This window comes from Sceloporus occidentalis, unplaced genomic scaffold (assembly GCF_023333645.1).
Source record: "Sceloporus occidentalis isolate IW3139 unplaced genomic scaffold, rSceOcc1.0.p SCAF_1, whole genome shotgun sequence".
NCBI classification, from domain to species: Eukaryota; Metazoa; Chordata; class Lepidosauria; order Squamata; family Phrynosomatidae; genus Sceloporus; species Sceloporus occidentalis.
In genome coordinates, this window is record NW_028316981.1 from 261,445,774 (window position 1) to 261,458,145 (window position 12,372).

General features: G+C 37.3%; 1 protein-coding gene across 5 annotated transcripts in view; it reads right to left on the minus strand.

Moving 5' to 3' along the window:
- The window catches only part of PAM (peptidylglycine alpha-amidating monooxygenase), a 198,667-nt gene that overhangs the window by 7,855 nt on the left and 178,440 nt on the right, over positions 1 to 12,372 (minus strand). For all 5 annotated transcript variants that reach the window (XM_089492734.1, XM_089492745.1, XM_089492700.1 and 2 more), the window contains 4 exons: positions 12,074 to 12,274; positions 9,446 to 9,564; positions 5,325 to 5,424; positions 746 to 799 (listed from right to left, as the gene is read on the minus strand). In XM_089492734.1, the coding sequence (XP_089348860.1) occupies positions 746 to 799; positions 5,325 to 5,424; positions 9,446 to 9,564; positions 12,074 to 12,274 (474 nt within the window). The remainder of the gene's footprint in view (positions 1 to 745; positions 800 to 5,324; positions 5,425 to 9,445; positions 9,565 to 12,073; positions 12,275 to 12,372) is intronic.

Genomic DNA, 12,372 nt, shown 5'->3' on the forward strand with positions numbered 1-12,372 from the left:
TCCAATGGAAAACTTTTATTCTAAATGCTATATTCTGACAGGCTTGGGGGCGGAGGGGAAATGCTCAACAGTTATGACAATTGTCAACTGTTTAATTTTTACTAAAGCAAAAGAGACAATTTGAATGGCAGTTAATTTGAGGAATCTTACTCCTACAGCTAACACATTTTTTTGTAAAACCCCTTCGGCCCATAGAACCTGATAGGAAAATAAAAGAATACAGAGAGGCATAGTCAAACAATGTAAATGGAGAAACTGAAGCAATCCACAAAGAATGTTCAAAAGAGCATGAAAGTGATGGGAAGATCGCTCAGACTCACATTCTTGTGATTATATTTCCAACAAAGACATTGTAGTAGAAGAAACAGAAATGGGGGGATTTAGCAGGACCCACATTAAAAATATATATGGTACTGTTACAAAGACAAAATCTTCCCAGACTTCATTTCCCCCCTTCCCCCAGTCCATTGAACAATCTTCTAAATAAGTAATGGATATGGTCTGGCTCTACTTTCATTGCCAACAAGAAATGAATCACAACTTAGTGCTTTGGATTTAAGGATATTAATATATGTCATAGTGTCCAGTTGTGTTAATTTGTTCACAGAAATGACAATTATTTTGAGACAATTATTTGTGAACAGAATAAGTGAAGTCACTACAAAACTACTGAGGAGGATCACCTAACTGAGAATATTCAACTCATCCCCTTCACCAGTAAAAATATCACTGAGGAAAAACTAACCTTTTATTTCCTGAACCTCAATCCCAGCCTTTTTAACAGACCGATGTTCCATCTCTGCAACACAAAAATGACTTTAAGGTCACTGTGAGTTGTGTGAAGCATTAAAGACTACCCTTTGAGACAAACAATTGGCTTTGCAAATCACATACAGTAACAATACAGAAAATTAGCAGTGTGGGTCTTAATTGGGAATACACTGCAGATAGTATATCTCAGTTTCCTATGAATTACTTTGACAACTACTTACTTTTTGCAGTAATGAGCTGGATTGGAGTTACCTTTTGGGTCTCTATAATCATGACCATGAAACAGGAATAGGTAGTTGGTCTGTTACTCATCACTGGGGGGCCTATACTCATTCCAACTGAGGAATAGAACCGTGAGGAGAAAAGAAGAAGTTGCACTGCAGCAAGGAAGGATTGTTTTGTAAAGTATTTTGCATTTTTCAGAATTTCCAAGATGCAATATTTGAATTAGCCATTTGGGAGAGCTAGAGAGCATTATCTTTTATTTTCCAGTGGCATAATAGTAACAGTAGCAATTATTTGTTCACTACCAGTAATTCAGAATAACCTTTGGACTGAGTAACAATAAGAACATGTTGAACGATCAAAATAATGGGGAAAAAAACACAATCTAGTTAAATTTAAAAACTATGATTTCAAAGATTTCCAGGCCAGGATGCAAGATAGTCAGGTCAAGATTAAACATGGCATGTGTCAAAACAGATTAGTTAAAATAACACAAAAAAATCTCTCTAGAGAGAAGCCCAACATAATACACTACACACACATTCACTTCGCTTCACCACAGTATTCTGTTTAAATGAAACCTGTATTTTGTGATCAAGATATGTTATCAATAGTATGAATAGGAGAACATATTCCTAATTTGCACAATATATTCTTAGTTAAATATTTGTTATGAGATGGTTTATCAGATAATTTGGAAGAAATGGGGTCAACTAGGAGCAATGGGAAACTGAAGCAGTTCTTCATAAGAACAGATACTGTTCACCAAAGCTTACGCTTGGAGTCCTCCTGTTTTCAAAGGCTTTGATTCTCACTGCTCTTAATTTACAATCTGGTTACTATCTGATACTTGAAAGAATGTACAAGAAAGTCCAGAAGTTATAGAATCATCAATCTTTCTGAAAAGCTGAAGATAATATAATGCTGTATTTCATGATGATGTATTACTGTCATACATTTTTATCTTTCCTAATGTAACACTAGATTATACTGTTAATTGTACAAGAATTTTTCCTTCTCGCCCCCCCCCCCCAAAAAAAAAACCTGCTGAAGTGCCTGAGATCAGACATACTTTCCCACTAAAGATGCCAAATATTCAATTATTTTGTCTTTGAATATAAGGAAAAATAATTTATACTATTTCCTGCTTGTTGCAGGAAAAATCAGATATGTTTATGCAGTTCTCAATCACTATTTGCACATTCTGAACTCTTTTACGAAATTATTCTGCACAGAAATAGATGCAGGGTTTTTGTTTTGTTTTTTTGTGCAAAAAGAGTGCAAACCCCCACATTATTTCACGAGGGCTACTGGGGTGTTTAAATAGCTGACTTTTGTGCAGAAAATAGCAATTTTGCAGATTAAAAAACTTCCATGTGGCTATTTGAAACCAGTGTTTTTTGCTCAAAAATATTATTTTGTGTGATGGATTTTTCTGGTAGAAGCACTTTCCAGATAATTACATTGTTATGCAAACCCCAGAAACCTTGAATAAAAAACCTACATGACTGTCTTCAAACATTGTTTTCTATAGAGAAAATGGTGTTCTAGAACAACATGGGCTACAGAATTTTGTTATTAGATAATTTTTTAACTTGTTGATGGGCCAAACCCAAATACTGTTCACCAATGGTTCATTTTCATCCTGAAAAGAAATTACAAGTTGGGTCCTATGAGATTCTGCCTAGGGCCTGATGTTGTACGACATCTTTATGAACTTGGATGATAGAATAGAGGGCACAGTTACCAAATTTGCAGATAACAATTTAAGAGAGGTAGCTAATAACAGAGTGGAGAGCTAGGGTAAAAGTAACAAAACCTTTGAAGTTCAACAAACATAAATATAAGGTGCTACATTTTAGACAGGAGGAATGAAATGCACAAATGCAAAATAGGCAAATCTATCTCAACAACAATACATGTGAAGAAGATCTTGGGTTTTACTAGACCACAAGCTAAACTTGAGTCAACAATGTGATGTAGTGGCCAAAAAACCAATGCAATACAGTTAGCCCTCTGTGTCCATAGATTCATGGATCCAACCATCCACGTTCTGCAAATATGTAAAAAACAAAAAAAACAAAAAAAATCAATCTCTAGAAGCAAACCTTTATTTTACCATTTAATAAAGGGACACAATGATATCAAGTACAGTCTGCCCACTCCTTACATGGGCGTGCCATACGTGGTTTCTGGTTTATGTGGAAGCCGTGCTGTAATACATTGAGTGGTGCATGTAGCCGCCGCGCGCATGCTCTGCACCGCCACATGCCCAAGCCCCATTCACTATAATTTTGGTATCCATGGAGGCTCCTGAAACCAAACCCCAACAGATAACAAGGGCCCAGTGTACTAGACTGCACCGGTGGGATTATAGTATCCAGACTGAGGGAAGTAGCAGTGCCACTCTATAATTTGGTCACACCTCTCCTGGAATACTGTATCCAATTCTGGGTATCAATAATTCAAGAAGGACATTGACAACTATGTTCAGAGGAGGACAACTAAGATGATTTAAAGGTCTAAAAACCAAGCCCTAGAAGGAACAGCTTAGGGAGCTGAGTATTTTTAGCTTGGTGAAGAGAGGATTGAGAAGTGATATGATAGCCATTTAAAAATATCTGAAAGGATGTAAAGATTATTATCTAGGACATGGACCAATGGAATCAAAATCAAAGAAAAGAAGTAAAACATAAGCATTAGGAGGAACTTCCTGATGGTAAAAGCTGTTCAGCAGTGGAACAGTATGATTTGCAAATTGGTGGACTTCATTGGATGTCTTTAAACAGAAGCTGTGGCCTTTTTTCAGGAGTCCTTTAGCTGGATTTTCCTACATAGCAAGGGATTATACTAAATGTTCCTCGCAGTCCCTATCAACCCTATGACTATACTAGCCCAGGACCAGGGTTCAGGACTTGTGAATATCAAATTCTCTATTATTTTAAATTAATCAGTAAATCTGTCAAGTAGTTTAAATTTAACCCATCTCAAGTTTTCTAAAACCTTGCTTCCAGTTAAAAAGCTGAAATTTCAGTACTCTTATTGTAGACACAATTGGTTTCCCATTGTAACTTTTAAACAATCATAAGAGCACTCAACAATTCACCGTATGAACCAGGATAATCTTGTGTTTGCTGCAGGACAGTGACAAACCCTGCATCTCTGGGGTGGAGGGATGAAAAATGTAAAAACAAACAACAGATCAACTGCAAAGAGTAAGGAGCATGTGGGTAGGAGAGATGGGTACAGCCATTTTTGGGAGGTAGGGAAATAATGCCAGCCCACTTTTCAAAACAATGCTATGTTCTCACATCGCAGCAGATTCTGTGAAATTGTGTTGCGTAAGAGACTTCATTTAAAATCTTATAATATTTTTAGGATGCTTTAATGAACTTTCGGGATCAAAAAGTGCAGCAGAATCCAAAGAAATACAAAAATAGAAAACAAAATGCCCATCTCGTACCAGGTAATTTCATCTCTTGTTCTAGCTGTTACAAATGGAAAACTTTGGTCTGCACTCTGTATACTATATATAAACCTTGCTTGGCTTTGTTTTACTCTAGCTATTTTTGTTCCAATTTTTTGTTATTATTAATTGTATCACTCTCATTGAGGATGCATTTTACTTTGATCATTATTTCTTTGGACAAATAATACAGTATGTAAATTTGTGTGGAAAAATCAGCAGATAATAAAATAGTGAGTTTATGCATATAAAAATGCTGAAGTACTGAAGGGGACACCTTTTGCTAGTAGCAAGCGCCAGCTTCAATGGCCAAGTACCAGCAAGTGTTCCAGTGGGAGCAACTTATTTAGGTTAACAAGATGTGAAAATGGCATAGGAAAGTGAAAATTAAGCCATTCGGTCAGTGAAGTGACTACAATTCTCAGCTGGCTTGTCAATGGACATTGAATGCCAGATGCTGAGGGACAGGTTTGGGATGAAGCAGTCTCTCTGACAGGATTAATAAACCAAGCTTGGCAACACAATGTTTAATGCTGCAGATTCTCTTGGTGAACCTTTAAAAGATCAAAAAGTGAAAAGCTATTCCCAATTTTCTCACCAGCACATTCAATTAAAAATAAAAATCAGGCTGCAACTGCAAGGTTTTACTGCTGAAAGAACTAGATACAAGAGATCACAATTATCATTCAGGAAATTTTATAGCACTGCTATTCAGATTCTGGGCAGGATTCAAATACTTTCCCAACACTTTTTCAGTGTCTCAATGAAGAGGCATCTTGTAACCATGGATTACAAAAACAAAGTCACCAGTGAAGTTTGAATGCCTGAAAATAATGATGCATGCTTTTGAAGCATAACTTACTTTCTGTGGATGTAAATTTCCATACTGTGTTGGAATGAGCATCACCAATATACACCAACCTGTCTTCTGAAGCAATGATGTCATGTGGCATTTCAAAATTCTGTCAAGGTAAACAGCGAAGTAATTAAAACTGAAAACTGACATAACAGAATAAAATCTGACCATTTAAACCCATTCACTCAAGAAACTGAGATGTGGAATTAGACATTTGTCTGGTATAACTGAAACAATTTCAAGTTCAATTAGCATGTGCAAGAGCATGGAGGAGGTCTAACAAGATCGACTGATAAGACTTTTCTTTCCTTATACGAATATGAATGAAAATAATTTCCTACAGCTTTACATGAGTTCAAACAAAATGGCCATTCTGGTTAGCCTAGGACAATGTTTTGTCATAGTTTTTTGTGGGTTTTTCGGGCTATGTGGCCATGTTCTAGAAGATTTTCTTCCTGACGTTTTGCCAGCATCTGTGGCTGGCATCTTCAGAGGAATGTTTTGTCATTCTCTTTCCCTTTCCCATCACTTACAAATGGCTGACAATTTAAAAAGGGCTATCTGAATGCATAAACTACAGACAATTTCCTCTCAGAAGGGATGTGACTGAGGAAAAGTAAGACATGTGAAAAATGGAACAAAACTCAAAGCACAATTTCCGCCTTCAGCATTATAACTACTAGTGAACAGAACACCCATTTATTATCCAAGGATATTCAGTCCTGGAAATATCCTAGATTGGTGGTGGTGAATCTATGGCACATTTTCATGGCACGCAGAGGGCAGAGAAGAGGAGGAACAGGAGCGTGCCTATTCCTCCTCTTCCCAGCTGTCCTGGGCCTTCAGCTGCCTCTGGAGAGGGAGAGAATGAAGACAATGAAATTCCACCCCCAGAGGGCAGAAGTCCCACCCCAGAAATCCCACCCCCCGAAGTCTCGCCCCCGGCACCGGGCAACACCTGGTGCCAGAAGGTCTTTTAGTTTGGGCACTCAGTGTCATGAATCCCTTTCATTCATGCATTTATTCATTTAGGGATTCCTGTCATGAAGATTATAGGATTAGGGTTTTGTTAGAGTTATTGTAAGATTAAGTTGATAGTTGATGAAAATGTTAGATTTTATAATGGGTTTTTAGAAAGTGCTAGAAAGAGATAGACTGGATGTTAAAGATTGTGATTGCTTGTTAAGGTTAGAATGTGGAGGGAGTTACCCTGCCAGCAGAGGCTTGATCTTTAAGGCTAGAAACTGGTCTCTGTGATGGGAGGGGCAACTAAAACATGGAGAGTTAATATGTTGCTGGTGTGGTGTGGATAATATGTTTATTATATTTTAATATGCTGTTAATTAATTAATTCTGTTGTGGCTTAAGGTTTAAAACTCAAGGTCACAGGTGCAGTGGGGAGATAAAGCAGTCTGAGAGTTTAATTGTTTTGAGAGTCTTGCCAGGAGCCTGGACAGGAGGACATTACATCAAAAAGGGCGGAGATTCATCACTGCGCAGAAAAGAGATGTCCAATTATTTTGCTTTATTGTTTGATGGGGTGGGATTGCTTTATGGGGTTATAAAAATAATATGTTAATGCTTACTTTCATTCCTGACAAAAAAGTTACTTCTATTGTATGTATCTACTTCTTCAATAAAGCTGTTCCTTTTTCAAAGTACAGTCTTTTGTTGTAAGAGGGGGAATGCAATTGGGAGCTTGACACTCGGTCCCTAAAAGGTTTTCCATCACTCTCCTAGATAATTTTGAAGCGTGCATCTTAATTTCAAAGCTAATGACTATTAATGTTTAATAGGCAATAAATACTATTTAATTGTAGTTTCAATTACTAGTTTTTAATAAGTTTAAATATTTATATAGGGAACGGATAATTCAAGGCACATTAGTTGTACATTTTCAACACAATCCTCCTGCTCTTATAATCATGACAAAAAAGAGATTAGTAATCAGTTTTTAATCCCGTGATTTGTGAACATTGCATGCCTTGTGTCATGTTGCACTCAGGTCCTGCAGGAGAGCTTGCTGTGGGATTCTGTGTGAGCAGAATGGTGTACATCTTTTCTCTGATCTGTCAAAGCTCTTCTACAGGTAGTTTTAGTTAGATCAGAATAGAAAGGAACATTAAAGGGAAAACTAATAATGTGCAGACTTGGTCCAACTCTAGTAAAACATCTCTCTTCTCTTTTTGGCTTAACAAATCAAGTTTATTTCCTGGCTTGAATTCTACCTATTTGTGGCTACAGCATAATTAAATAAAAAGACTTTCCATGTAAAGCAATAAGCCATTGTGTGTTGAGCAAACTCTCAGCCAGTGTAAGGAAGTCCAGTTTAATCACTGCTGAACTATTATGCATAAACATACACACACACACACACACACACATACGTGTATTAACAGAGGGGTAGCTGGCCATTTTTATGACCATAAGCATGAATGCATTCATCAGTTTTTATCACAACCTCCAAGCTCTGGAGCTGGCTAATATGTTACACACACACACACAATATATAAAATGTTACAATTTTAAAACTATTAATAAAACAGTGATAACAACAAGAGAAAGACAAATCAAGATCCAGCATTATGATGCAAATGCTTTCCAAAGGCTTTCATGCATGCTCTATTAACCTTGCAATGCAAAGCTAGGACCCAAGAGTAAGAATCATGTACAGATGGCTTCTCTGTCTATCTTAATCTCTCTAGAGAGGCATTCTCTTGCTTTAAAGGTTTTTCCCCTCTAAAAACCTTTCATCTCTTTATAACCACAGAAGGTTATTGATCCCTCAACAGACACAGGTTCCCAATAATGTAGGCACTTTATCAGTATGAAATTTAAATTCACTCTCTTTCAGATTTCTTTCACGAAAGTTCCAATTTCCAAAGCAACAGAGATCAGTCAGAAAATCTCAAAAGGTCCAGCCTTTCTGCTTAGCAAACAAGAATGTATTCAAAATTTACAACTGGGGCTTGTTTATCTTATTGCTCACTTAGAATCTAACTGCAGCTCAATGCTCTGAGAATAACTCTAGCCAAGTATATCATCCATGACTGTAGTCAGTACTGGATATTCTGGAAATTATAGGCAATTAATGGGTTCCCTTGAACTTGACATTTCTTGCTTAATATTTGGAGATAAAGAGTAACATCTTGGTCCCCCCCCCTTCTTTTTAAAAATCTGTTTTAATATTGGCTGGGAATATATTATTCATTCATATGTTTTTTTTCTGGTAAATGCTTTTGGGCACTGAAAATCATCACAGAGAGATTTTAAAATTGAAACCAACCAATACATTATTTTCAAAAGACAGTTTAATCAAACCTTAATAAAGTTAAATTAAGTTTAAAGCACAGGTTTCCACCACTTGTAATGGGATATTTCCTTTATACAATTTATTAAAACTCTGTAAAGAGAAAACTGACAAAGAGCAGATTTAAGCTGCCTCCTTGTATTTAGGGCAAACATGTCCTCCTCCCTCACATTTGAAATGGAGTCTGGACAAGCATGACAGTGACCACCTGTCCCCTCCCCTCTGTTTTTGCCAGGACACCTTCACCCCCAATTCCTGATAAAAATTTGTCCATTTTAGGAAAAAAAAAGCTCAGTTCTTTAATGAGCATTAAAATTGTACGACTCTTCACACAGACATTACAAACTTTAACAACACAGTCTAACTGAAGCATAAGGGGAGACAAGACAATATTTGATTCACAGTTCTGCACCTCCTGCTTCACTTGCAAAGCCAAGAAGAAGCTGTGCCATGGTAGTATAAGAGCTGGGCCAAAGGTTCATTACCACAATGCTATAACCATGTCTGAATGTCACATCCAAATCATGCAATTGTGTCTTTGAATAAATCTCATATGTTGGATGAAGATGCTGCTAAGATACAATTTTGGGGAGCGGAACCTCATCTTACTATTGTGATTGGGGAAACAGGATATAAGCACTATAGCTCTACAATCTAACATCCAAGATTTAATGAAGCAGCATAACTAAGTCTCACCTTTTATGTAATTTGAGAATTTTCATACTAAAGTTTGAAAGGTGCATAAGGCATGGAAAGGAAAATAAATGAGAGTTCATGAATTTTTAATAAAACCAAGTGAAGTTTCATAACATGTTACCTTTCTAAGTGGAATGAAAGTGTCAATGATTGCTCCAGTTGAAAAGTTCATCATAAATGCTTGCAGCGGCTCCTTGTCTCCAGGGTAAGGCTTTCCATTAACTGCAAACAGCAGACCACCTACAAACATACATTCATTCTTTAGTGATCTGCATGTGGTGAGTGTATTCTTCCTTTTCACAACACAGTCTAAGCACAACTATATAGGGCAGGAAAAGGTTGTTTTGAAAGAGCCAGACTGCTGCCAACCATAGACATGCAGGACCCCATGGCCTCCTATAACAGTAGTTCAATAGTGAGAATGGACTCAGATCTCACTCAGCACATTACAACTATTTAACAGCCACAAGTGCTAGTAAACAACTGGAGTGTTTGAGCTTGAAATCAATGAATTAAGGGAAAATGTGATGCAAAAGAAATGCATGGAAAATCAAGAGATATTAGCTTTCCATCTTCTCACTTCTTTTACAGCAATTGTTGCAGCATTTTTACTGATTATCATCAAAATGTATACTTCAGATTCCAATCATTTTCGGCAGGATACTAAGTAGAGTGGGTAAGGTGATTTTCTCATCACTTAGTCCCCCGACATCAACTGACAAACCTTTCCAGATACTCAGGTAACACTCCTGAAGAGAATTAATCCAAACAGGGAGAGGAACCTTGTATAACTGGCTAAGGAAAACAGCATCCTTCATGTGTTATTGAGGATCTGAGCCGCAATCTATAGTCAATATATTCATGGTGTAATAGACCCTGTTCACTCCAGCAATAGTATAAAAGAATGGCATTTTGATAATGCATGACTAAGCCAAGAACTGAAGCAGTGTGGGCATGACTCAGACCTACCTGCATAACCTTAACAGAAGTCTTAATAAAGGAGAAAGAGATTTAGCAGTGAACATAAGACAGCAGGGTCTCTGTGTGTTTTTACAATAAAATAAATAATAGGTCACATACTAAAAGATACATACCATACATAAAGACTTGTATTAACATTACTCATGAGGTTCACTGGTTATAATTTCCCCCTGCTGGATTCTACTAAAGCCAATCGGCTCAGCTTTTAGTGGTCTTCAATGGGTTCACCTGTAGGCACTGTCTCTTACTTGAAACGTTGGAGTTGTGACTTTTGTTCTTTGCCTTTTTGCACCTTTAAAGACTTATTTACAATTACCTTCTAATGACTAAACTATATTCAGGCAATTCTTACCTCTCCAGCAGAGATCTCTTCTTTAACAGAAAAAGATCTCCCTAAAGAGAGGGGGGGGGGAACCAAACTGCTACTAATGGAATATTTATTCATTCCCCCCCCCCCCCCCCCATTTTCTTATGTTGTTCTTGTGTACTCTTAAGAAACAGCTCCAGGCAAGGTGTGCCTTTATCTCTTACACTACTAACAGCTGTTGCAGGAATCCCATAACTTCAATTTCCAATATAAATTTCTTAGTTAAAAAAAACAGCTGTAGGCTGAAGAGTGAAGATTTATATTAGGGGTGCTAACACAGGTGGAAGGAACAACAGATGGATTGCCCACTGAAAAGGTAAGAAGGGGGTCTGTCTGAACAGCCTGGTTTTGCCAAGGAATTACTTAGAAACTCTAAGCAAAACTAGGGCTGTTTTATCCTGGGGTAAAGGCTCTTTACCCCTGGGTCAAACCAGATCCTACAGATCCATCTCTGCACAGGCAGGATCAAGCACAATCCTGCCATGGGTGTTTTAGCCTGCATCATCTAAACTAGAGGCTGCAAGAAAGCTGGGACATTTGGCCAGTGTATACAACCCCATAGTGACATTATTCTGCTAAATCCTCATTTATTGTGTTTTGTTTGCTGTTTCCTTTTAACAAATGATTTTTTTTTAAAAAAATCACCTAGTTGTATTATGCACATTCCTCAATGTGAGCTAAACTTGGAAATTCCCTCCTCCCCCTTATTTGCAAGATACGCCGACTTAATTTGGTTTTAAACTATCTAAGCTTTTATTAAATACAATTAAAACATTTCAGTCATATTAAATTGTGGGAATAATAATAATAATAAATTTTATTTTTATACCGCTTTTCCAGAAGATCAAAGCGGTGTACACAAAATTTAAAACCAGTTACAAACACATCATAAAATAGATAAAACCAATAACACAATATACAATATACAAATCTAAAACAATCATTCGAAAGGGTAAGGCAGAAAGTTGACGGGATCAAAGTACACTAGTTCATTTTCCAGAGGGGAAGGCTTGACAGAAGAGGAAAGTTTTTAGCCTCTTTTTGAATGTTTCTAGGGGGGTGATCAGGCGGAGTTCCTCGGGAAGACTGTTCCAGATTTGTGGGGCCGCTACTGAGAAGGCCCTCTGGGATGTAGTAGCATATTTAGATGATGGAATTTCTAGCAAGTTCTTTCCGGTTGTTCGGATTGTGCGGGGCGAATTATATGGGGATTATATGCTTCAAGGGTGCACAGAGGGAAAGCCATAAAGATTCACAGAGCAGGGAGAACTATTTGCCCTTCAATGTAATGCACTAATTATCTTACTCACATCCTATATTAAAATATCTAAAGACTACATCTTCCTCTGTAACAAGATAGAAAGGTTTCAAATATATATACTTTTTGAATACAGACACTACCTGGGGCATATGAAATGGCAAACACTTCTCTTCCAAACAACGGATGTCTGATTTCTTTCACAAATTGTCCAGTTTCTGGCTTAAAACACTGAATCCGACCGTTCTCTCTGTCAGCTACACACAGTTGACCAAAATCAGACACAAGTGTTAAACTGTGGGGGATGCTGAACTGGCTAGGTTTAGCCTGACCTATGGAAGTCTCTGAAAAAGAAAATGTCAAATTAAGGACCGACAAATCTGAACACACTATTTTGTGGTCAGTAATACTGATTTGTAAGCTAAAACTATATGACAATATA